The sequence below is a fragment of the Myxocyprinus asiaticus genome, chromosome 28 (assembly GCF_019703515.2).
Source record: "Myxocyprinus asiaticus isolate MX2 ecotype Aquarium Trade chromosome 28, UBuf_Myxa_2, whole genome shotgun sequence".
NCBI lineage: Eukaryota > Metazoa > Chordata > Actinopteri > Cypriniformes > Catostomidae > Myxocyprinus > Myxocyprinus asiaticus.
The window spans coordinates 33,830,863-33,856,873 of record NC_059371.1 but is presented as its reverse complement, the minus strand read 5'-3'; the positions used below and the strand labels follow the sequence as shown (position 1 = coordinate 33,856,873).

The 26,011-nt window shown below is 37.4% G+C and overlaps 1 protein-coding gene across 3 annotated transcripts; it reads right to left on the bottom strand.

The window, feature by feature from the left end:
* Nucleotides 1-25,960, bottom strand: LOC127419494 (LIM domain and actin-binding protein 1-like). Of its 3 annotated transcripts, XM_051660925.1 has the most exons (11): nucleotides 25,824-25,960; nucleotides 22,538-22,689; nucleotides 17,000-17,042; nucleotides 13,879-14,337; nucleotides 5,635-5,698; nucleotides 5,204-5,310; nucleotides 4,017-4,094; nucleotides 3,858-3,900; nucleotides 2,054-2,097; nucleotides 1,780-1,913; nucleotides 1-1,674 (listed from the first exon to the last, which is right to left on the bottom strand). In XM_051660925.1, exons 2-11 carry the CDS (start codon nucleotides 22,657-22,659, stop codon nucleotides 711-713), a joined length of 2,058 nt encoding a protein of 685 aa, XP_051516885.1. In that variant the 5' UTR covers nucleotides 22,660-22,689; nucleotides 25,824-25,960; the 3' UTR covers nucleotides 1-710. The 3 variants fall into 3 exon arrangements, with proteins under 3 accessions (XP_051516885.1, XP_051516886.1, XP_051516887.1); XM_051660926.1 differs by lacking the exons at nucleotides 22,538-22,689; nucleotides 25,824-25,960 and adding an exon at nucleotides 17,665-17,836; XM_051660927.1 differs by lacking the exons at nucleotides 17,000-17,042; nucleotides 22,538-22,689; nucleotides 25,824-25,960 and adding an exon at nucleotides 15,485-15,613.
* Between the last annotated feature and the right edge of the window lie 51 nt (nucleotides 25,961-26,011).

Below are 26,011 nucleotides of genomic sequence, written 5' to 3'. Positions count from 1 at the left end.
TTTTTACAAACTGAACATTGATAGGCCTAATGATCAAATCTTAAATTCTTAAAAGCAATATCAAAAACATAATCGGTCTATTCTTGTTCCATTGTTTTTAAGATGCATTATATTTTTCTGATATTGAACAAAGCAGCATAAAATATTCTACAGTCCATTAATATATAAAAGAACATAGAAAAGGTACCAAATTATTTAAAAACTCAAAACTAGACTTGCAGATGTCTTAAAGGGATAGCTCACCCAAAAATAATTATTTCACCATCTACTCACTCTCATGTTGTTCCAAACCTGTATGACCCTTCTTTTGTGGAGCACAAGAGATGTTAGGCGGATTGTAATCCTCAGTCACCATTCACTTTCATTGCATTTTTTTTTCTCCATATAATGAAATGTGAATGGTGACTGAGGCTGTCAGTTCTCAGCATTCTGCCAAACATCTTTTGTGTTCCACAAAACACAGGTATGGAACATCATGAGGGTGGAATTTTTATTTTTAGGTGAACTATCCCTTAGTTCTTTTTCTTTTAAGAAACTTTCTAAACAACTATTAGATTTGTTGTTCAGTTACATACATTTATAGGCACATTTAAAAGCTTAAGAAATTAATTGCACGAAGAAGGACAGAAACTCCAAGACAACATAATACATAGGTGCTCCTAACAAAAAAAAAAGCAGAGAAAGGAGGAACCACCATTTATTTTTTTCACTCAGACAACATCATCTTCGTCCTCATCATCATAATGACGGTTCCTCTTAATCAGATCCTCAACAGTGATGTCACTTCGATCTTCCCCTGCCTCCTCTCCATCCCAGAAGCCCACATCCTGAGAGGCCTGGTTCTGCTCTGAATCCAAGCCAGACTCGCTCTCAGACGATGAGGCAGGACTGTTTTCCAGCGGGCTGCTTTTGCTTTTCAAAGAGGAATGTTCCTCTTCCACTTCCTCTTTACACTCTTCCTCTTGTTCCATTCTTTCCTCATCATCTTTCTCCTTGTTTCCTTCCACAGTTTCCTCTTCTGATTGGTTCATTTCAGTCATGTCCTCAGAAGAGATAAGAGTGTCTGTGGGTGAGGAAACAGGTGACATTTCCTCTGATTTGGACTTTTCATTTGATGGAGATCTTTGGCATGGAGATCTTCTCCCGCTGGGCTGAGCAACTGGCATATTAGCTGAGCTGAAGACTGAAAATGGTTTGCTTCTCTCTTTGAGGGAGACACTCCTGCGAATCTTTGGAAGATCAGAAGCATCTGAGTTGCTTGAAACAGCATCGCCCTCTGGAGGCCACTTTGGCCGGATGGGTTTGACAGCACTACCGTAAGTACATGCAAGGGTTGTGCTTTCTTCTCCTTCAGACTGTGGGGGCCAGGATATTTTCAGCCGTCCTGCCTCCAATGGCTTTTCCATCCTCTCAGAGGCAGTCTGGGCCCTGGTCTCCAAAGTTGCCGCAAGAACGTTAACCTTGACAAGCGGAGACTCCTCTAATGTGGGACTGGAGGTTGTTTCTGGGGAAGATTCCTTGACTTGTTCCTCAGCTTCCTCTCCTCGCACCTCCCAAAGCTCCTTATGGGGACGGTGGCCAAAACCCTCGTCGTAGTTCCCCTTGGCTTTGAACAGCTGGCAGAAGTGTGGCTTACAGTAGACATTGTTGTGCAAAGAGGCGTAGTTCACCAGACTGGCCAGAAGAGGGCGGCAAAACATAAGTTGAGAGGTTAGAAATGAACCATATGAGCAGATCTGCAGTTACTAAACAGAACATCACCGAGTCTTGTACCCTTACCTGAGTTTAGTGTTGCAGTAGGCACAGCGGAAGCAGGAGTTGTGGTAAATCAGCTGATTCGCTACAAGCTTTTCTAGAGGGTACACAGTCTTAAGGCACATCACGCAGGTTTCACGAACAGGCAAACGGAACATCTACATGAGCATCAACAATCATACAGATTTTTAAGTAAAAGTCACACAATTTATGTCTGAATTTCTGGATACCAACCTTAAAAATACAAACAGAATTGTTTTAGATCAGAATTTTATTTTTATTTTTACTGAATACTCACCCTGACAGCTTTAGGATGGTTTTGCTCAGGACTCACAACAGAGCCTGCAAATGGAGATAAAGGTCACTTTTGATAATGGACAGAGTTCAACACTAGAGGGCATTAACAAGATTAATATCAAATTATCAAATATCTGAGTTTGGGTCCTTAAAGGAATAGTTCACCCGACAATGAAAATTCTGAAAGGTAAGATTATCAGCACAGCACACAAGTCATATGAACTTATATGGTACTTTACTGTTCTTTCTTTACCTTTGCAGCCCATGGTTACTATGTGCTTTCTTTATATGGAAAAGAACTGCAGGAACATTCTTCAAAGTTTCTCTTTTTGTGTTCCATGAGAGAAAATTATGGTTTTCATCTATGTATTAACTTCAATAAATGTTAAGCTAAATCTATACCATTTGTGCTACAAAAATCAAATGAATTGACTCATCCCTCCTTTTCTTAAAAAAAAAAAGAAAAAAGAAGAAAAAAAAAAAAACCCACAAATCGAGGTTCCTGTGAGGCACTTACAATGAAAGTGAATGGGGCCAATCCCTAAACATTAAATCACACACTGTTTCAAAAGTTAGCCACAAGATGTGAACAATATGCATGTCAGCATGATTTTAGTGTGCTAAAAATCACTTACTGAACTTTTCTAAGTTATATCCAATTTTACAGCTTCATTGCCATGACGACATTACGGGGTAAACTCTAATACAGGTCAACCACAAAAATGAAGATTTAAGCAACTTTACTACTTAGATAATACACAAGTTTTTACAGGAGAATTTAATGTAAGTGCTTTTATAAAATTATGAGCTTCACATTTTTCCCTCCAAACATTGGCCCCATTCACTTCCATTGTAAGTGTCTCACTGTAATCTTGATTTCCTTTTTAAAGGTGCTGTAAGTGATTTTAGCGTTCTGAAGCTTTCACGACTGAGCCATTGAATTTCCACAACCCCACCCTCCAAAGATAATTTTGAGACCAAAACTGAACAAAAGAGCAGCATTGTTTGTTCCTGTTGCTGTCAAATTCAACAGTGGCGCAATAACGCCCTCAACTGACAAACATTATGAATCATAGCCTCAATGATCCGCTTCAAATACAACACTATGAGAATGAGCAAAATGATTGACAGGTGAAAAGCATCAATGTCCGTGGTCCGCGGACACATTTTGTTTGTTGTTTACAAAGTCTACAGCTGTCACAGAGACCGGTGAGATATCTCAGGACATTTATTTCATTAATACCTTTAAGGGAGTAGGAATATAATTTTTTTGCATCATTCAACATTATGACACAAATGCTATCGATTGTGCTTAAAAGGTGCACCCAGTAATTTTTTCTCCATTAAAAAACATTGACTCCTAAAGAAATTAATTGTCATTTTGAAACGCATGTATAAAATCATGAGCACTCACAAGCTCTTTTATTCTACGTGAGGCAGGGGTGCCCTCATGAGGCTGCCATTTACAATCACATGACCTGCTGAATATTACTCGCTTAACCATTTTGTTATTTGACACTTTCACTCTTGGATTAAATTAATCATGGCTGATTGTGAATAGTGAATTTCTACAATGGCATCTGTAACTGAAAACTATTGGTTTTGAATTATGCTGCATCCACACCACTAGGTGTCACTGTAAGTCCAAGATGACACGAATAAAAGTTACTGAGTGCACCTTCAACTTGTTTTGAGCCCGGAATATTCCTTTACATAAACCATGATGAGCTCCATTAGATGGTCACATTAGTACCTTAAAGTTCTCAATACAAAACCATAGAGGTATATGTGTCAAAGAAACTCACCATTCCTGTCTGTAATGGGGCTTTTTCTGATGGTATCAGAACCCTGTAGAGACAAATAGAGAAAGAGACCAAGTGAGTGAGACCAGCAGTGCCAGTACCCTTCACAATAACAGATCATACACCATCTTAGTTCAGCTAAAGTGCAATGACGGTTCTCACCACATCAGCAGAGAGTGGCGGCACATTTTCCTTCTGTTTCCCACTGTGACTGCGAACTTCATTGTCTGCTGGTTCACTCTAGCACAACACAAAAGGGAAAGGGTTATCGGACACGAATGTGCATCCAGCACATTTCACACCATGCATGTTACATAGAGTTTACTGTGAAGATTTCAACACATTATGGGTAACACTTTACAAAAAGGCTGTGTATGTTAATGCGTTAGTTAACATGAACTAAGGATGAGCAATATTTTTACAGCATGTATTAATCTAATTTCAACATACTGTAAGTAAAGAATAAATGTACAGCCAGTCCATCATTATCGCAAAAACCCTGACGAGAAGCGGAGGGGCCTTGGATCACCCTGAAGTTATTTGGCGATAATGACCGGCTGACTGTACATTATACTGCTTATTACATGACCAGCTACCAAATAAATGGATGTGAAATAATGATTTGAGTTGAAATTACATCATTATGCGAGAAGAGACTGTGGAGTCTACAGAAACAGCTGAATTAAACCTGCAGGTATACAGCAGAGGTCTGTTGGCGTTTATATCGCAAAAAATAACATCTGGCTGTTCATTATACCACTGATTACACGTCTGCTTGCCAAATAAAAAGACATGAAATATTGATTTGAGTTTATATTATTTTATTAGCTTATTTGAAAAGATTGCAGTGTGATATGAGAAGCAGGAAAGATGACTCGCAATATCCGGATTACCGGTGAAGTATTATTTTATTTAGAAACATCAGACTGCTGGATGGCAGGATTGATCAATCAGAATAGAGTATACCAGAGAGCCATGTAATAACTAATGTTAACATATAGGATCTTATTATAAAGTGTTATTGCTTTCTGCATTCTGCCATTCTAACTGGAACAATTTAAAGCACTTGTACATTTTGTATACTACATATTATGTGTATCATGAATTTTGTATATTGTACATATTGACTTATACTAGCACAACATTACTGCAATGTTGGTGGAGCACACACCCAAGACTTTCACACACTGTTGCCTTACTATGAATATATGGTGTAGTGACAATAAAGTGATTTGATTTGGAAAGTGTCCTCTATGCCAATAAAGCGAACCCGTGTTATTTAATGAAGACTTATGGAAGGACAGCAATCGGGGGAGTGATGTATTGTGAAATAGGGAGTAGTGACATACAGTGGGGGAGGAAGAGAGATCAAGCTTAGTCACAGCTGCCTTGTACATGGCCATACGGTCCCTGAGAGGGGTGGATTCCACCATTTTCACTCCAGAGTCAAGACTTTCTGTAGATCATGGAAATAAAGAAAGCATGAAATCAGTCAAGGGAGTTCTGGATAACTAGCACAATAATACATTTTAAAAAACTATGCGAGCCAGAGAAAATAAGAGCCATAAGTTCAGAGAGAGACAATGGAAGAAGGGAATTTCCACAGAACTCGCAAAAGACCTGCGGTCATCATGATCATAAAAGTTGATTCATACAGTGTTACAAAACGGAAGCAGGAAGTTCAGGATATGTTGGAAAGGGGTCTTGTAACTGGAAACATATTTCACAAACTATTATAAACTGTGTGTGTTTAGTGTTTGGTTTGTGATGTCCTCTGTACCTCTGTCTCCCGGTTCCATATTCTCAGATCCACTGTCTCCAGTCTTACAAGGCTCTCTGGACACCTAAACAGACAAAGAAACGTGTTAACGAAGAGGGCTACACACAGAACAAATACACCATTAAAAAGACTGTAACAACAGAGCTGGGGTGCAAACATGCTCCCAAAAACTTTACGCAGGGGTGCTACCAAAGAAAGACAGTTTTGAGTCCAGCAAGACAGGCTTTAGTCTTTTTGCAGTCAATTACAACAGCGATGGTCAAAAAACATTTACAAAACAGGCACTGTTTGCAGAAATCGCTCGACACGAGTGCTGTATACTGGTAATACATCGACATATGATCACTTACGCCGAAATCACCGGGTACAGATCACAGAGCCGCAGATGAGCCGAAAATGCACACACTCCCTTTCGTTTTTAAGGAAGCACTCAGTGCTAATTTGGACAGGCATAAAACAATTATTAAAGCAATTGGGGTGTTCGTTGCCAACGATATGTTTCCCTACTCTGCTGATGAAGATGTGTGATTACCGCATATGATTAAAACACTCGAACAGCGTCACAACATCCCTCGCAACCATTTTAATAGCAAAGTTCCTCCTATAGTGATGTACAACTTCCAAATATTGACTATAAGTGCAGTAGAGTTTGAAATGCATTTTATGTCGGTGCATGTAGCGTAATAGTGCAGGTATTAAGTTAAAATGTTGATTAGATAAAAGGATGTTTTTAGTTAATGACCCTAATGAAAATTAACCATGGTTTTACTATTAATAAAGTGTAGATTTATAGAAAAAAAGGACTTAAACATTGCTCTATTTCTCATGCACACTCATCATATCACTACTGAAGACATGGATTAAACCACTGGAGTTGTATGGATTACTTTTATGGTGCCTTTGTGATTTTGAGCTACAAATGTCTGATCATCATTCACTTGCACTGTATAGACCTACAGAGCTGAAATATTCTTCTAAAAATCTTTGTGTTCTGCAGAAGAAGGTCATACACATCTGGGATGGCATGAGGGTGAGTAAATGATGAGAGAATTTACATTTTTGGATTAACTATCCCTTTGAAGTCAACATAAAATCAAACTTGACCCTATTTAATTCATCATTACATGTTCCTGGTCTTATTGTGCATGACTGATCCATCATATTATTCCAAATAAAATAAAAAATTGCCGTGCATCTAAATTACTTTGCTTTTCAGCTAGTCAACAAGCCCTCTTATTTTTCAACCCCTCCCCTTCAATCACCTGGCTCCATTTTGGTAATGCCCACATTTCATGATCCAATTCATTTTCAATTAATAAAATTAAGTCCTAACCTAAATCTTTTTCCTGCTGAATATCTGTTTAACTTGGAAATATGGAAGCATTTGCTCGTGTTGACTTTAAGCGCTGTATAGAACACTTATACTAGATATACAGCAAACTGATTAGTGCACTGATCTTCAAAGTACATAAACATAACACCAATGTTATTTAATAGCCAAAGCAATGAAATATTTATAAGAAATAATACAAGAAAAATTACAATAAGCAATTATATATGTCAACACTGAATAATATGACACCACATGATGGCAGTACAATGAATATGAATTCAAAGAAACAAAAGTGAAATGTCAAGGGTGACGAGAGCTATTCTCAAGTTGTGACAGCAGTGTTTAAATGTTTTTCACTGCTCTGCCCTGCCAGCTTCTCCTCTGCTGGTATTAATAATCCTGTAATGAGCTCTTAGCGACAGCCATGGACAGGCACAAGATGTTGGACTGACCCAGCAACCCTCATCCCAGACTGATCTCACTGTGAATTCGGCAACAATAGGTCAAAAGTTCTTCAGCTGAAATCGTTCTGTGCTTACTGAAATTCAAACCACTGCCCCAGTGGGCAAAGCTGGAAGTGTTGTTGAATGGTTGGGCTCCAGTTTCCAGGTGAAATGTCCACAGAGTGGCACCAAAAGCAAGTTGTTTTTTTTAGTTATAAACGATATAATGCGGGGGCCTGGGTAGCTCAGTGAGTATAGACGCCGACTACTACCCCTCTAGTCGCGAGTTTGAATCCAGGGTGTGCTGAGTGACTCCAGCCAGGTCTCCTAAGCACCCAAATTTTATTTATTTATTTTTTTCCAAAAGTAATTTTTTTTATCAATAACTTTTCAATAAGATAATTACATTACAATCATTGGTAACATTTAATCATATGATATATAAAAAGACCTTTTAACTTCTGCTCGTGCTTGTTTTTCACCATTACAACACAATAAAATTAGTTATTAAAAGGGGAAAAATAAAACATATTTGCCATTTTTGGTGGAGTATTATACCTTTTATATCTTGAACTGTCTTTTCGGTTTTAGACAACTGTGATAATTAGAGAACTAAGCTCTTCAAGTCATGAATTTTTAAAGACATGGTTAGCATATATAATTCTGCAACACTGTTAACATTCTCAAAATAAACAACATAGCCAACACAATCATTAATTTTCCAAAAAGTGCCTTGCAAATATTGTTCTGTAACATATGCGCTGTTACCAATCTCAACAGAAATACATCCTTGCAAAACTCTGCTGTAACCATTGTCATTGTTCTCAGGAATGCTGCGAAACAGGAACTAAACCGAAAGCCCAACTGACATCATCCCACATAAGAGTTTCCAGTTACAACTATATCATTATCAATGTGAAAGCCACATGGTCTTACCTATTTAAAACCAGACAGACACAGCGCTCAGTCCACAGTGATTCCTGGAGATTTACAGAGCAGAGTCTGTCTGACTAAAGCCCAGCAGTGTTCAGAGAGCCAGATTAGAGATGGGGATCATGCCAGTGTTTTGCTGGCAACAGCAGGAGAGATAGAAGGGGGAGGACTGAGAGGGTGGGGTTTGGGGGGGGGGGGGCAAGGGCTGCTGCTTGAACCTCTTCTAACACCATGCGAGATGGAAACAAACAGTACAAAATTCAATGGCAGCACAACCACAGGGGGCACGGTTTCAGACAAGAGACACAAAAACACACAAAAGATAGGAACATCTGAGCCACGGGCTGCCAAAAATTAGGAGTGTCCTTTTGTCGTCTGAGGATGAAATTTGTGACAAAAGATGAAATGTGTAGGGCACATCAACACGTGTGTCTACTGACTATTTTGTTTTTACATTTGCTCTTCACTGATTACTTGGATATATTTACAATTTATTTTGCCGTTGTACCATTTCATTACAAGGAGATCGGAGAGATAAGATAGATTTGAACATGCATCGCCCACATGAGAACCATGGCTCAATGCACACACTCGTATACATGTCTCGCTAAAACATTTCTCACACTCACTAAATTGTTTTAATTTGTTTACTAACAACGTTCAACAGAGATTTGTTATTTTTGTCATTTTGTTCAGATTTTGTGGTGGTTAAATCCATATCTACAGAGGCGATATGATTTCAGTGTGGGTGAGAAACAGATTAATATTCAAGTCCTGTTTTACTATAAATTCTCCTCCCTTCCCAGTAGGTGGCGACATGCAAAAATAATGCAAATTGCCAAAAACAAAAGAAGAATGTGAAAGTGGAGACTGATAGTAAAACATTGCCTAAATATTGATCTGTTTCTCACCCACACCTATCATATCACTTCTGAAGATATAGATTACACCACTGAAGTCGTATGAATTACTTTTTTGCTGCCTTCACGTGCTTTTGGAGCTTCAACATTTGGTACCCATTTACTTGCATTATGCTGAAATACTCTTAAAAATATTTGTTTATTCAGCAGAAGAAAGTCAGTCATACACATCTGGAATGGCATGAGGGTGAGTAAATTATGAGAGAATTTTCATTTTTGGGTGAACTATTCCTTTAACTGCCTTTTAAAACAGCTTATTACTCAGCTTATTCGACTCTCAAAGCAGCCCAAATGTAAAATCCAGCAGACATGCATAAAGCAAACCTCTGCAGCAGATAAAAATAAATAAATAAATAAAAAATAAAAGATGAATTCACTTATTTTCAGTCAGTTTCTCTCCCTCATGACCATCCCTCAGGTTAAAAAGGAGAGAGTTTGAGTTTTCAAAGAGATATCATTCCTCCAACCCTGTGGCGGTCATGTGGAGGCTGATCCCATGACATCAGCCGCCGGTGAGAGCACAGTCATGTCTCAGCGAGAGCAGCCTCATCCTGGTCAGATGATGGAAAGGTCTTCTGGGAGGTTGAGGAGCTCTGGTTTAGCCGGTTAAACTCAAGTGCTCCTCAAGTTGTAAAAGAGGAATGTTCTGTCTCAGCGCACACAAGAGCATCTCATGACAGAAGGAATGAAGCTATGAAACTGCTCTTAAAAGACAAAGACAAATGAAGGGAAAAAACAAAGGAGAAATAAACTCACTGCACACTTTATTAGGAACACCTGTACATCTACTTATTCATACAATTATCTAATCAACCAATCACGTGGCAGCAGTGCAATGCATAAAATCATGCAGATATGGTTCAGGAGCTTCAGTTAATGTTCACATCAACCATCAGATTAGGGAAAAATTTGATCTCAGTGATTTCGACCGTGGTATGATTTTTGGTGCCAGACGTGCATGTTTGAGTATTTCTGTAACTGCTGATCTCCAGGGATTTTTACACACAACAGTCTCGAGTTTACTCAGAATGGTGCCAAAAACATCCAGTGAGCGGCAGTTCTGAGGATGGAAACGCCTTGTTGATGAGAGAGGTCAACGGAGAATGGCCAAACTGGTTTGAGCTAACAAAAAGGCTAAGGTAACTCAGAAAACTCCTCTGTGCAATTGTAGTGAGTAGAATAACATCTCAGAATGCACACAACATCAAACCTTGAGGATGGGCTACAACAGCAGAAGACCATGTCGGTTTCCACTTCTGTCAGCCAAGAACAGAAAGCTGAGGCTGCAATCGGAACAGGCTCACCAAAACTAGACAGTTAAAGACTGGAAAAACGTAGCCTGGTCTGATGAATCTTGATTTCTGCTGAGGCACACAGATGGTAGAGTCAGAATTTGGAGTCAACAGCATGAATCCATGGACCCAACCTGCCTTGTGTCAACAGTTTAGGCTGATGGCAGCGGTATAGTGTGGGGAATGTTTTCTTGGCTCACTTTGGGCTCGTTAATACCAATCAATCATTGCTTGAATGCCACAGTCTATTTGTTGCTGACCATGTGCATCCCTTCATGGCCACAATTTACCCATCTTCTAATGGCTACTTACAGGAAGATAATGCATCATGTCACAAAGCAAAAGTAATCTCAAACTGATTTCATGAACATGACAATGAGTTCACTGTTCTTCAGTGACCTTCCCAGTCACTGGATCTGAATCCAACAGAACACCTTTGGGATGTGGTAGTACAGAAAATTCGCAGCATAAATGTGCAGCTGACAAATCTTTAACTACAATTAGTGTAGTGTTCCTAATAAAGTGCTCAGTGAGAGTAGATGTTTACATCATCTGAATAAAATGTGATTGGTTTCCACAATGCTAAGGTGTTATGGATTGTTGCTAGGGCATAGCTAGGTGGTTTCTAGGGTTTTCAAAATAGGCCAACCCCAAGTCTCTATGATATTCTGGTCCCTAGATACGGCTCGGGTCCCTCCTTCAATGCAAGTCTATTGGATTGCTTCACCCGTATTATCCACTATAAAAAAAAAAACAAATATATATTACGTTTGATTGTTTTACAAAAATAGCAAGAGGAACCTCTCCATAACAAGTCACATGATTTGAGGTATAATTTATATCTGTAATACAAACGGTGCGAATGAGATGAACCACTAACTATGGTATGGAGCCCAGCTTTGTTCATTGCATTGTGGGATGTTTGGAACCACTGGTGGTGATGATGATGGGACAATGGAGAAATTTTCAATCCTTCCTTGCTCTCCACCTACACTCTCTCTCTCATTTCCAGATGAAATGTTGGGCACGGTTTCCTTCACAGTCCACGGAAGAGACAAGACACCACTGTGTACAGTAAAGTCCTGATTTATTCTGAACACAACCATTAAGTGTGATGTCTTTGAAACGTCAGATGAAGGGATGAAATGAAGGGATTAGTGAAAAGATTCCAGGGGAAGGTTTATTTATATCCTCTTTGACCACACAGGCTAGAGTCCTGAAACCTTCTAACCACAACAATACAGTAGATCAGAGCTTTAAACCTAATCGAGTAAAGTACAATTTTTCTTGTTTCAAAAGAACTTCAAAGCCATGTTTGAAAAACATCAAATAAAGAATGTTTACTTTTTCTGAAGAAAACTTGAGTGTTGCTTGTAAAGTCTCAATGTGTTACCAGGGTGTTGCTATATTGTTGTTAAGGTGTTCTGAATGGTTATCAGCACACTGCTAGCCAGTTGCAGTGTTCAGGATGGCTCTGCTATGCTGTTGCTGTGTTTAGAGTGGTTTTCAGCAAGTTGCTATATGGTTGCTAGGGTGTTTCTAGGCGGTTGCCAGAGTGTTCTGGGTGGCTGCCAGGATGTTGCTATGCTGTTGCACGCGTTCGGACTGGTTTTCAGCTTGTTTCTTTGTGGTTGCTAGGGTGTTTCTAGGTGGAAGCTAGAGTGTTTGGGTGGTTGCCAGGGCATTGCTATGCGGTTGCTAAGTGAATGCTAAGGGTTTTACGAGAGGTTGCTAGAGTGTTCTGGGTGTTTGCCAGGGTGTTGCTATGCAGTTGCTTAGATGTTCAGACTGTTTTTCAGAGCACTACTATAGGTAAAGTACACTCAAAAAATATTTTAGCCAATTTTTAAGATTTACACATTTCAATTTCATAACAAATTACATTAAATATGAAGGCAGCTATATAATCTCATGTATAAAGACCCAATTATACTGTGCAAGAAAAATAGAAAGTCTGATGGTAAAAATAAAACATGTTTCCAAACTTTTTCCAAAGTAAAATAATTGGCTTTTATATTGTCATTGTACTAAAACCAAAACAAACTCTTTCTACCCCCCAAAACTATATAATGATCCGTTTGTCTTATTTATAAAAGATATTACGGTCAATAAAATTAAATAAGTGTGATTAATCTATTGATGTCCAATCACACTAAAAAAAAAAAAAACTCTATTTTAAGATTTACACATTTCAGTTTTATAACAAAATTCCATTGAGAAATCTTTAATAAAATACCAATAATAAAAAAAATAAATAATAATAATAATTATATAAGTTTTAATAATTTAACTTTGTTAAACATTACACAAATCAATTTGATGGAATTTTGTTATGAAATTGTAAATCTTAAAAATAGGCTAACATTTTTTATTTTTATTTTTAAAGAGTGCAGTCTTTAGAAAGCAGGGGCATTGCTAAGCGGTTGGTAAGGTGTTCTGTGTAGTTTTCAGCACATTGTTATGTGGTTGCTAAGTGAACGCTAAGGGGTTTCCGAGTGGTTGCTAAAGTGTTCTTGGTGTTTGCCAGGGCGTTGTTATGCTGTTGCTAAGGTGTTCAGACTGTTTTTCAGAGCATTACTCTATGTTTGCTAAACTCAAAAAAAAAACATTTCGCTAATTTTTAAGATTTACACATTTCAGTTTCATAACAAATTACATTCAATTAAATTGCATAATCTTTAACAAAACCTACGTTTATTCAAGTTTTATTAATTTAATTGTTAAAGATTATGCAATTTAATTTTATTGTCCACCAGAGAAAGCTTGCAAGTCTGAATGCTTACAAAAGTAATCACACCTCTCTAACAACAAGCTGCATTATTTGAGGAATCAATCCTGTCTGTAGTACAAACAGTGCAGGACAAGTTACCTACCAAAGTTTAATACTTAGGGTTAGGGTTGTTTTAAACTCCAAAGCATAATAGTGATGCTTGTCTTAGCAAGCACCACTAATTTAATGCAAAGCTACAGACCACAAAAACAACAATAGCTCCACAGCAGGCTATGTAGCAGAGCAGTAAACTTACTGAAATGTCGACAGAGCCCAGAGGGAGAGCTGGAAGAGAGAGAATGGTGGCATCTTCATGATTGCAGACCATGTGGCTAACAAAATGATCAGTCTCTGCTCTTCCAACATTTTAAATACAAGGTTTTCAGCAAGCAAAACATAATATAGAATAATAGTTCTACAATGGTATTTCAGTTATCATCTTCTTGAGAGGCATCTTGTTCAAACGTTCCAATAACGTGACTTACTCATCCAACAAGCTTCCCAATCTAGATACTAGGTACCAACCTCAGAGAATTATTATAGTTCCACTTACTTCATTCTGGAGGGTCTCTCCTTTCTCAAACATCATCTTCAGACTGTTGAGAGGCACGGTGGGTTTTTTGATGTGCACGGTGGACACCACTGCAGCCCCTGGAGTCTCAACATCTCTCTGCTTCCACTTCTCCATCTGCTGTTCACTGTTGCTGTCTAATAGGGGTTCTGTACCGGCAACAAGCTGGACTTTTTGTGTGATGTCCGTAGACTCCTGTGGGGTGTGAATAGGCCTGAATGAAATGGATTCAGCGGTCTTAGTGTTCACAGGCTCATCCGAGGAATTCACAGTAGTTGAATTGTGTTGCTGATGGTTCTCCTGTAGTCTGGAGTGAGTTTGTGGTTCTTGAGATGTAGGTTTTTTAGCTGGAACACTAGACGCAGCTGACGGCTGCTCCCACAGCTGTTTCAGGACACTTAGACTGCCGTTGCGCATGGAGGGAGTTGATTTCTCCGGAGACTGTTCAGAACAAAGAGACTCACTAAGACTGAGTTGCTCAATTTTTACAGTCTAAACTCTTGAGACAAGACAATCCAGACAATGGACTCTGACTTGTATTGATCTATTCCTATGATATGAGCTGACTGAGTTCATACAACATGCTAAAATTAAGACAATGTTTTTTTTTAAACAATATAAAATAGTTCATTCAAGCAAGATTTCTGAAAAAGACAGCTACAAATTGGAGAAAATGTTTAACAGTTTGAATAAAATTTATATTCTAGAGAGAGAACAAAATACATTAATGAAATGACTGATCTAGAAAGTCTAGGAGGCAATTCTGATCTACTCTGTTCTAATAACCTAAACTCTTCACAGAAAACCAATAGAAGAGAAACACAAGTTGCAGTGTTTTGTCAAGGTGGATTAATAGCATCTGGCAAAAAAAAGTGATAGTTTGTTTGACTACAAAAGCTTGAAAAACCTGGTGAATGGAAGGAGTGGCTTCTTCAGCCTGCACTGGTTAAAATGAATGGGGGGGGGTCTGCACCAGATGCTAGTGTTTAGAAACTATCTGCATGAGGGAACAAGGCCAGCCCCCTTACAGCAGGTCAGAAAAACTAGAAAGAACATAAAAAGGGGGAGTAGTGACAAGAAAACAGGGAAAGAGACAGTCTGTGAAAGCAGAAATAGGTGGTGGACATCACATACTTCGTCACTGCAAAGAAAAATGTAAAAAATTCTCCAATTAATTGAAAAAAAAATAAATAAATTCTAAAATATCTATGTTTTTGTTGTTAATGAAATATAAATAGGCAAAATTAGACTAAACTAAAATTTCAATCACTGCTAAAATATTTGCATCCAAAATTCTGAACATCACATATATAAATTATATATATTCATTTTTAACACTTAAAGTTGGTGTGTAATTTTTTCAATGTTAAAATACTTTCTCATAGTGACAAGACAACTACAAGTAAAGCTACTGTACTTATAAACTATATAGAAATGCTCTACAAGTTCGTGTCCCTTATTTTAGACCTATTTTAGGCAGATTTAGACATCAATTTCCTGAACTGACTCGTCCAATTACAAAACCTCAGCCTAAACATCCAAAAAAATAAATTTTCAGGCCGTTTTAAAAACAGTCTGTCCTACCTACATCCACACAAAGGTCATTCTACACATCTTCATTCAGTAACTCCATCCTAACAAACTCTCTCACACCATTCACTGACGTTTTTTCCAAGTATTTATGGAGAAGTCCAGCTCCAGACACACACTACCATACCGAGGATGCAGATTGACTAGACCAGTTATGTAAAGTGCATGGGAATTACCTGCAGATTAAGACGTCTAAACAGGGATTAAGATGACTGGACACAGACTGCATGTGTCTAAGCAGCAGCAGTTGAATAGAGAAGTATTTGAGTTTGTTGTGAGTTCAAAATGAGATAGATAACTCATCATAAAGAAAGAAAGGAGAGAGGGCGGGATGGATAGATAACTCATAATTAAGAAAGAAAGAAAGAAAGAAATGATGGATGGATGGATGATTCATAATTAAGAAAGAAAGAAAGAAATAAATGATGGATGGATGGATGATTCATTATTAAGAAAGAAAGAAAGAAAGAAAGAAATGATGGATGGATGATTCATTATTAAGAAAGAAAGAAAGAAAGAAAGAAATGATGGATGGATGATTCATTATTAAGAAAGAAAGAAAGAAAGAAATGATGGATGGATGATTCATTATTAAGAAAGAAAGAAAGAAAGAAATGATGGATGGATGGATGATTCATTATTAAGAAAGAAAGAAAGAAAGAAATGATGGATGGATGGATGATTCATTATTAAGAAAGAAAGAAAGAAAGAAATGATGGATGGATGGATGGATGATTCATTATTAAGAAAGAAAGAAAGAAATGATGGATGGATGGATGATTCATTATTAAGAAAGAAAGAAAAAGAAATGATGGATGGATGGATGATTCATAATTAAGAAAGAAAGAAAGAAATAAATGATGGATGGATGGATGATTCATTATTAAGAAAGAAAGAAAGAAATAAATGATGGATGGATGATTCATTATTAAGAAAGAAAGAAAGAAAGAAAGAAATGATGGATGGATGATTCATTATTAAGAAAGAAAGAAAGAAAGAAATGATGGATGGATGGATGATTCATTATTAAGAAAGAAAGAAAGAAAGAAATGATGGATGGATGGATGATTCATTATTAAGAAAGAAAGAAAGAAAGAAATGATGGATGGATGGATGGATGATTCATTATTAAGAAAGAAAGAAAGAAATGATGGATGGATGGATGATTCATTATTAAGAAAGAAAGAAAGAAAGAAAGAAATGATGGATGGATGATTCATATGGATGGATGGATGATTCATAATTAAGAAAGAAAAAGAAATGATGGATGGATAGATAGATATATAGAAAAGAAAGGAGAGATAGATAGATAGATGGATAGATAGATAGAAAAGAAAGGAGTGATAGATAGATAGATAGACAGAGATGGATAGATAGATAGATAGATAAGGAGTGATAGACAGATAGAAAGACAGACAATTCATAATTAAGAAAGAAAGAAAAAAAGGATGGATGCAGATGATAACTCATAAGAAAAAGGAAAGAAAATGAAAGAAGAGGATGAAAATCGTACTTTTTTCTTGTCTGCACTTGTTTCCTCCGCTGCCTTCTGGTACCTGTGAAGAGATGCCGTGGTAAAGTTAAATCAGCTTTGTTCTCCAGTCTCCTGTTCTCACACTCTTGAACAGTGGCTGGTTTCGGTGTATTTTAAGCACTATAATTAAAAACTGACCAAACAACAGGTGGTGTTTTTATTGTTTTACTTATGCTTGTCTGCTCGGAGTTTAAAGACTTAATCGCACTCTAGTTTAACCTGACAAATAAGGGAGGATCACTTTTGATCATTGGCGGCCTCTAGCGGTCATATGTAGCAGCGCAACTTAAATTTAGTTAAATTATATATATTTCATTTTTTTTTAATTGCATGCCAAAAAAAAAAAAAAAAAAAAAAAAAAACTTTTGGGGGATTTACAAAATTCTCAGCCACTGAAAACAGGAAATTCAATCTGATTTCAAAGGAATTCCATGGCATTCCAATTCCAAGCAACTTGAAAAATGAGTTGAAAAACGAGTTAAAGACATCCCACCATAACCATGACACAAACACCTGTAATTGTTGGCTTTGAATGAAGGTTAGTTGGAAAGCTAAACAAATGAAAAAAAATAATTTTAACATATATTAAGAGAGGAAAAACAGCCCTATGCCAAAAAACCACATGATACGTTGTCCACACTTACTGTAGTACAGGTCAAGGGTCAGATTATAAAATCATTTAATCCTCAGATTTGATTTCTTTGATGCTGACTAATTCAGCTCGCAAGTCAACAGTCCTTGATTTTATGAAGTCATTGGTGTATGAGTGAAGACGACGCCAGAGACAGAAGACTGGAAAAGACATTCTCTCGAAAAAGAGAAGACGGACTGGAGCAAATCCAGACTGATGATCTACACAGGAAACACGCTAATTTAGGCTATGTTGACACAGGCAGAAAAAAAATCAGATTTTTTGGAAGCAGTCACTCAAATCCGTTTAGTTATTTGTAGTCTGAACAGGACAAAAACACATTAAATCCAATTTTTACAAGCCTCATCCAAACCACATTCGGAAATCCGATTGTTTGGGGATCCGGTTTGGAATCCGATTAAAATCTGATTTATCTTAATGCGTCTCAGTCTGAATGGTCAGATCGGATCTTGTGGTTTTTTCATAATTTGATGTGTGCAACGGTTGTTATACGTCAGGTTTTGCGATGAGAAAACATACTGCTCTCCAAACGGCATAATACCTTTACAGGGCACTACGAATTTAATACAATAATGATGGCCATGCAGTAGGATCGTTACAAACAGAATTTTCAATAAAAATGACTTCAAAAGTGAGTTTTATTACACATTTCAGCCCTACAAAACTCTCACAGTGGAAGGTAAACAGGGCAGAGAGATAATCAGTTCTGAATGAATCAGAATGTGCTTTATTGCCAAGTGTTCTCATGTACACAAGGAATTTTTTTGATGATAGGAGAAACAAGTGCACACAGAAAATTACAGTGAGACACAAAATATAAAACAAGGCAAGAGTATAAATAGACATACAAAAAAAAAAAAAAAAAAAAAAAAAAAACAGGACATATAACATAGAATGGCATATGTACTATATGTTTTTTTTTTAATGGCCAATGTCGATATCCAGAGAGCAGGGTGGCCGATAGGCCAATACAATACCAATATATAAACCAACAGTAAATAAACATAAAATTGCTCAATTCTTATTTAGCACTATATTTACTCAATTTCACACAAAATTAAAAAATTATTTTGTATTTTAAATGGTAGATAGCAGTTTCTTCAGATTTCTGTTTAGCCATCAAATGTTAGTAATTTATTTGCACATGAAGAAATTGTTAATATATTAGGAAGGAAATAACAGTACACACAGTAGTCCAACAACCATGGATGGCATGTGCGCATTAACAATTGCATTTACTCAAGAAATACCGAATCAAACCAATTGTACATACAGTCAGTGGCAGATTTAAGCATGGGCGACATGTGCAGTTGCCCAGGGTGGCATCTTGCAGGGGGGCGGCACGATGCACCCACACAGGGGGTGGTTATTGCACGTTCACAGGATGGGGGGGTGAGGGGGGTGGAGCGAGAGGGATATTTATAAGAAGAGCAACGGCAAATCTGGCTGACGTGAACTTCTAAACTACAAGGAGGACAAGTGACTGAGAAACAGACCAAGAGGAAAAGGTCAGACGAATATAAACTAAAGGAGCACTGAAGGGAGGGGTGTGTTTGTTTTGGCAGTTGAGTACGAATATCAACAGTGTTTCTCAGGAATCGCTGAGTACACCTTTAAATGACATCTGTTTGGAATGAATGGAACTCTTAAGGAAACTAGTCTCCAAACAGCTTGAAAAGCACCTTATTCATAACGTATCTCCGTATACAGCCTCCAGCGGCAGCATTTTCCTGGTTTCGGACGCAGCCTTGAAGATGCACTCACGCACTTGTGCAGATCCAGCAAGAGCCTCAATCTCCTGACAGTTTAAACGGCCTGGATCGCTTGCTTGGATTGTTATGGAATGACCATCATGTTTTGTGAATCAGAGGAACTTTTGATCCTGAAGTTTTTGATTCTGGCTGATAGAATACGCAATTCAGAGGAGGATATTGGGTGAGCCCTCGACGGGAAGAAAACGCTGGATTTCCATGAGGTTCATGAATTACATGTGTTTAAACGAGATTTCTGCATATTTGCAAACAGTATATATTACAAGTTTTACTGATATTTGCCTTTTATCATTAGAAAAGTTACAGGGAACTGTTGAGGAGAGACGTGCTTCAGAGGAAGATTTATAAACGCTCCACATGATGCTGGATCTGCTGAAGTTGTGCAAGGTTGGTTTATTACATCAGTTTAAACGAGATATGCGCATATATGCAGACTGTATATTATATTAGTTTTATTGATATTTGTCTTTTTATCATTAGACAAGACAGTTAAAAGTTACAGGGAACTGTCGAGGAGAGAGAAGGAGAATGAAACAGGCGAGCACTTTAACATTACGAGCTCAAACGCGTCTGTCGCGGCTCTGATATGTGGACCATTTAAATTAATGTGTTGCACACCGGTCTATTAGTAGTAACTAATAAAAAAAAAAAAAACTCTTAGTAGTAACTAATAGACCATCGTGTAGTAACACGATGGTACATAACAACAATACAAACCGTGACTGGTCGTTTACATGTCACAGTTGCTTCACATGCAAGCAGCCGATTCTCAGCGCTCTCAAGAAACAAATCAGCCAAACAGGAAAATGTATCTGCTGATGCCGATAATTAAAAAAGTCCGAATATCGGCCGATTTATCTGCCTCGGCGATATATCGGTCGACCGCAAGTATATGCATGTGTAATTGGTAATATATGTGCAAGGTAGGGGTATGTACAAGTTAATTAATTAAACAGGAGTGAATTTACATATGTACATGACATATTTATACATTATTGCACTATGGGGGAGTCCTGAAGGCAGTTTAATTGTTCATGTGGTAAATGGTCTGAGCACTGTAAGTACTAATAGTAATCTCAAATTATACAAAAAATATCTTACACAATTTAAGATTAAGTTTTTACTATTATTATTATTTTTTTATCCCCTTTTCTCCCAATTTGGAATGCCCAATTCCCACTACTTAGTAGGTCCTCGTGGTGGCGCGGTTACTCATCTTAATCCGGGTGGTGGAGGACAAGTCTCAGTTGCCTCCGCTTCTGAGACAGTCAATCCGCACATCTTATCACGTGGCTCGCTGTGCATGACACCGCGGAGACTCACAGCATGTGGAGGCTCATGCTACTCTCCGTGATCCATGCACAACTTACCACGCACCCCACTGAGAGCGAGAACCACTAATTGCGACCACGAGGAGGATACCCCATGTGACTCTACCCTTCCTAGCAACTGGGCCAATTTGGTTGCTTAGGAAACCTGGCTGGAGTCACTCAGCACACCCTGGATTCGAACTCGCGACTCCAGGGGTGGTAGTCAGCGTCAATACTCGCTGAGCTACCCAGGCCCCCAGTTTTTACTATCCTTACTAGTTTTAATTAAGTTACCGTTACGCTCTAAATCCTAAAGTTGTCATTAATAAAAAGATTTAAGTGGTCCTAATTAAACATTACTTGAAATGTCACATTTTGGAATCATAACTCAAATACATAAGTTCTTTAAACTTTGGCTTCGAGTACTACTAACTCAAAATTACCAAGTACAAAATTGCGGCTGAGTGGAATACCCATAAAGTTTATTTGGTCAAAACAAGGTAACTTATGTAGTAAAATAATAGTTTTTTTTTTTATTTAAAAATGTATTTCATTTTAATTCTTATGACTGTTGTTGTTATTGTTTTGTTGTAGCTGTTTGATAATTGAGATTTTTGTGACGTAACCATGAGGGTGATTAGTGTTACCTCTGGTGAACTTGGAGCCTGTTAAATTTAAGCCATTCTTCTTTATTCAACTGTACTTTACAAAAGTGCAGATTTATGTGCATAAAGAAGTAGGTCAACTAATTCGATTTTAAAAGTAAGGGTAAAAACTGTTCTTGTGCCGGGATGTCCTGGCGCTCAGTGCTCTAGCACCGGCCAGAGGGCAACAGTTCAAAGAGGGAGTGGGCAGGGTGTGTGGGGTCCAGAGTGATTCTACCTGTATGTTTCCTCACTCTGGAGATAAGCAGGTCTTGGAGGGTGGGCAGGAGGGACCAATAATCCTCAGTCAGAAACACACCTATATGTTATTAATATGTTACAGGGCAAACAAAGCACTGCAAACCTCTTATAATAATACAGACATTGGCTTAACTTACCCAAATAGATGCGCTAAGGTGCAGTAACTCATACGAAACCAAAATGCGATAAAGTTGAATATTTTGAGCGTTTCATCACAGGACGCGGGTCCTCGTCTAACCATCCAACCTTTTTATACTTTAATACAGGACACAAAGCCTTCAATACGGGATGTTTCACTCTCTGCTAAAATACAGGATCACCAAGATAAAAGGCGTCCCGTATGAGACATCCTCATTTCGGCCAAAATACAGGACGTCCACGCTAAAATGGGCAGCAGCAATTAGATTGGAATATTTTCACCTATCCCCAATTAAAATGACAAGACAACCATAAGCCATGTACTGTAGTTCCCCCGAAAAACATAAAAACTTTTGTTTGAGCATTATAAACAGGCGGACAAAGCAACATTGGCTCAACCATTGGTGTGAGATTGGGGTGGGACTATCTTTTTGACTGACCAATGGAAAATGGGGAAATATTCTGGAAACCTTTTTGAAAAAAATATTTTATTTTTATTTTTCTTTGTACTTCGTTTTGGTGACTCTAGTGGCACACAAATCATACACTTCACCTTCAAAACAAGTAGGAAAGGATCTGGATAAGTAGTTAGAAAGGCATTTGCAGGCATCTGGAGTGAAACGAAAAGATGGGTGTTTTATAACACTACAAGATATGCTAAAGTGAAAGCAAATGAGAGAGGACAAATGACAAGACAAATGAGATGAGATTTAGATATGCAAATGTAACGCTTTGCTTACTTTGAGAATCGCTCTGCAATGGCAGTGTTTTTGCCACGCACACCAACAATGGAGAGTTCCTTTGCTGTTACACGCAAGGACTGGGAGGCCCATTGTCCACGATTAAATGAACTGACTGCCATCTCTGTTTCCTGATGTCTTCAGTATGAGTTCTGTTTGAAAGAAACAGTGACATACATTTAAAATAAATTAACACAAAAGATTAAATGAATTTGAAAACCAATAAATCTGCCTCAACATTTGTTCAGATCTGACATTTTAATATATACAGTATTAATAATGAATCTTCCTATGATATACTAGTAGTGTATCTGGGGCAAGGTTTTATCACACACAAATCAAAAGTGTGCAATGAGATTCCCAAGACAAATGCAGAACTTAAGGAAGTGGGTCGTCTTTCTCTTGAAATGAGTCATAATTTGTCTGTTAAGACTCTGACAATGTTCAAAGGAAACAGATTGTCTGGGGGAAAAGCACAAACATCTGCCTACATATGAATTCTTCACATACACAGGGAGCCTTTAATAAGACAAACAGAAACTCTGCAGAACTTTACTGGAAACATATTTCCAATGAGGTCTACTTTGTGGTGTTATCGGTCTTCAGACATAAGCACGTACAGAATGGTGCAGAAGTATGGCAGAAACACTTCTATTTCACGTTTTTAAATGTTTTTTCCATTATAGATTATGTAATCAACATAATTTGAGCGAAAGTTCAATGGAAGCAAGGATACCTGGACCTTTTGTACAATGGAGTAAACATGGTCAATGTCACTTATTTTGTCAAATATTTGCTTATTTGATTTGTAAAGTAGTAATAGCACAGATTCTTAAATATTGCTTGTCCTTTTTACATAATCATTTTTGTATTAAAATTTCTTAAAATTCAAAAATCCTGTTTATTTGCAGGTATAAATGAAATAAAAATCCCAGATTTCAATATGGTCTCAGACTTTTGGACGCCACTGTATTCTTTGTTTACTTCTCCAGCCTTCACCTAGACTTGAAATCTGAGGCCTGTACCATGAAGGTCAATGAACGAACTCAGGGTTAATTGGTACCATGATGCAGCTCCTCAACTTTCTGTCAACTCAGGCTTCGATCCTGACTTTAAGATTAGATTACGCGCTCGTGCACATGAATGAGTGACGTTTGCAGCGCACAACCAATCATGTGACAGAACGCGATTCACTTCTCGCGAGAGTCTCAGCGGGATTTACCTCTCTGCTGAATGCTGATGATTATGAAAATAAGAATTTAAATTCATTCTACACAAGATATTGTTTTAAATATATATATATAAAAAAGTTAAAATGCATTTACACTGCTCAAGAGTTCAGCATGAAATCATGAAGACTTAAAACACATGATTTACACAATACAAGGGATAACTGTAAAATTATGAAGCAATTAAAAGACATTTACACAACAAGAAGAAACAGCGGCTGCTACGGGAGCTCAAGAGGACAGCTGCAAACAAATTCTTAATGTGATCAAATATATATATATATAAAACAGCTGGTATTTCGATGTGTAAGTGAATTCATACAGGCCCACAACAAGAAAGCACAGTCTTATTAATTTTAAAAGCTTACATTTATTTAAAATATAAAAGCTTTTATATTTATTTGAATTGAAAACTTTATAATTCAAAACTATTACCAATAAACATAGGCTACTATATATTACAAATTATTATTATTATATTTACAGGTAAGAAGATATTAACAGAAGTTAAAATAAAATAAATAAAAAAGGAAATGCATCCATTAATAAATATATAATTGATACATACAACTAATCCAATAAAATTTTTAGGAAATTTAAAGAGTGGACTTGAAAGAGATATACAGGACACTCTGAAAAATTGTAGATGGGAGGATTAATTAAAAATAAAAATTAGTCAGCAAGACTGGGAAGAAATATCATATCATATATTCTAAAATAAATAATTTATCATGAAGAGTCAATTTTGTGGATTTCTAAGACTTTATTTGTAAAGTGTGCTTTAAGAGACACATTTCAGAGATGTCATTTTACTCACAGCTGATTGGTTCAGCACCTGTTAGATCTGTAATCCAGAACCAAAACCAGCTTCATGGTACAGGCCTCTGATCCATGCACACATTAAGATCATGAAGATCAAGGAATTGTCCTTGTCCAAGTCAAATTTATACAGTTAATAACCCTAATTAGGTTTCTGTAATAAAATGCTGCAAATTAACACTCTTATGACTTGATTTGAGTAAAATAGCAACTCAGATTTGTTCTCTCTGGCTGTACAGCTGAGCGGAAATCATTGTGTTGGGTAATAAAAAGCACAAAATCAGGCAGATTCACTGCTGAAGTAAAACATTGGTGTCCTTGTCTTTCCTCACACTGCTGGCACAGCAACTGCATCATCATTGCCTCAAATTACTCACACATTATGTTTGTACAGTGACACAAAACAAAGCATAAACTTACAAATGGCACATCTTAAACTAACTCAATCTTTTTATCTACTTCAATAGCTTCCTGTTTTTCTAGATAGAATGTCATAGGAGCCCCCAAAAGAGAGGAAATCTTGGGAAGCAGAAATTTAGTAGATCTGAGTTATGTTAGTCTCATATTGAGCCATTAGGATGTGACTTTCTCTCATTCAGAAACACAGAAGCCGTTGAGTCATTTCCTAAAACCATCAAACTGAAACAGAGGCTATCCAAAATGTTTTTTGTGTGTGTGTGTGTGTGTTTTCATTATTAATTGTCTTAGGCCTTAATGAGGTTAATTTAGCTGTATTGTATATCCCAAAGATGCTTCAAAGAGACACTCAGCCATACAGCACACAGTAAATACTTCTGTTTTACTGGCAACTATTCTTCAAGAGGGTCAGTGAAGCACAAACATCACACAGGAGGTCACATCAAAAATTTCAGCGTGCTAAAACAAGCCTATACTCAGTTCCCAGAAGTCAGATTATCCTTCAGCTCTCCTTTTAATACTTCAATTATATCACCAACAGAGTTCCCAGACTTCCCACACCTTTTGACCAATACATTTCAAAGACTTTTCTAGTCATTCATGGTTACTGTATAAGGATATCTAAAAATAATTTTAAATGAAAAATCATAAAATATTAGATGTTCTTTCAGAGTGCTTAAAAAGCAAACTCATAACAACACAAACTTCATTCTCAACCAAACCACAAAGCATGCCCTCTCAAAATACATGACAATCTTAGGTCAGCTTTGAAGTTAGATACCAATACAAACAGAGGTTAAACACAATAAAAACATACATACCCTTAGTTGGTGCTCTTATCAAGTATCCACTTGCAATCTTCTAGTTATATGCCACAGGTTTTTCTTATTAGCCTGTTGTCCTTCTCAATGCTCTCTGCACACTCAACTCACTCTACTCTGTTTGTGGGTGAGGAAATATACTGACTCCTCTCAGCCAATGCGAAGAGAGTTCATTTTCACCTAGCAGG

Excerpts from the sequence above, each read along its gene's own strand:
- LOC127419494 (XM_051660925.1), bottom strand. The coding sequence starts at position 22,659 with ATGGCAGTCAGTTCATTTAATCGTGGACAATGGGCCTCCCAGTCCTTG. Across the intron at positions 17,043-22,537 it reads ATTGCAGAGCGATTCTCAAA|GTACCAGAAGGCAGCGGAGG; the intron begins GTAAGCAAAGCG and ends ATCTCTTCACAG. Across the intron at positions 5,311-5,634 it reads TATGGAACCGGGAGACAGAG|AAAGTCTTGACTCTGGAGTG; the intron begins GTACAGAGGACA and ends CATGATCTACAG.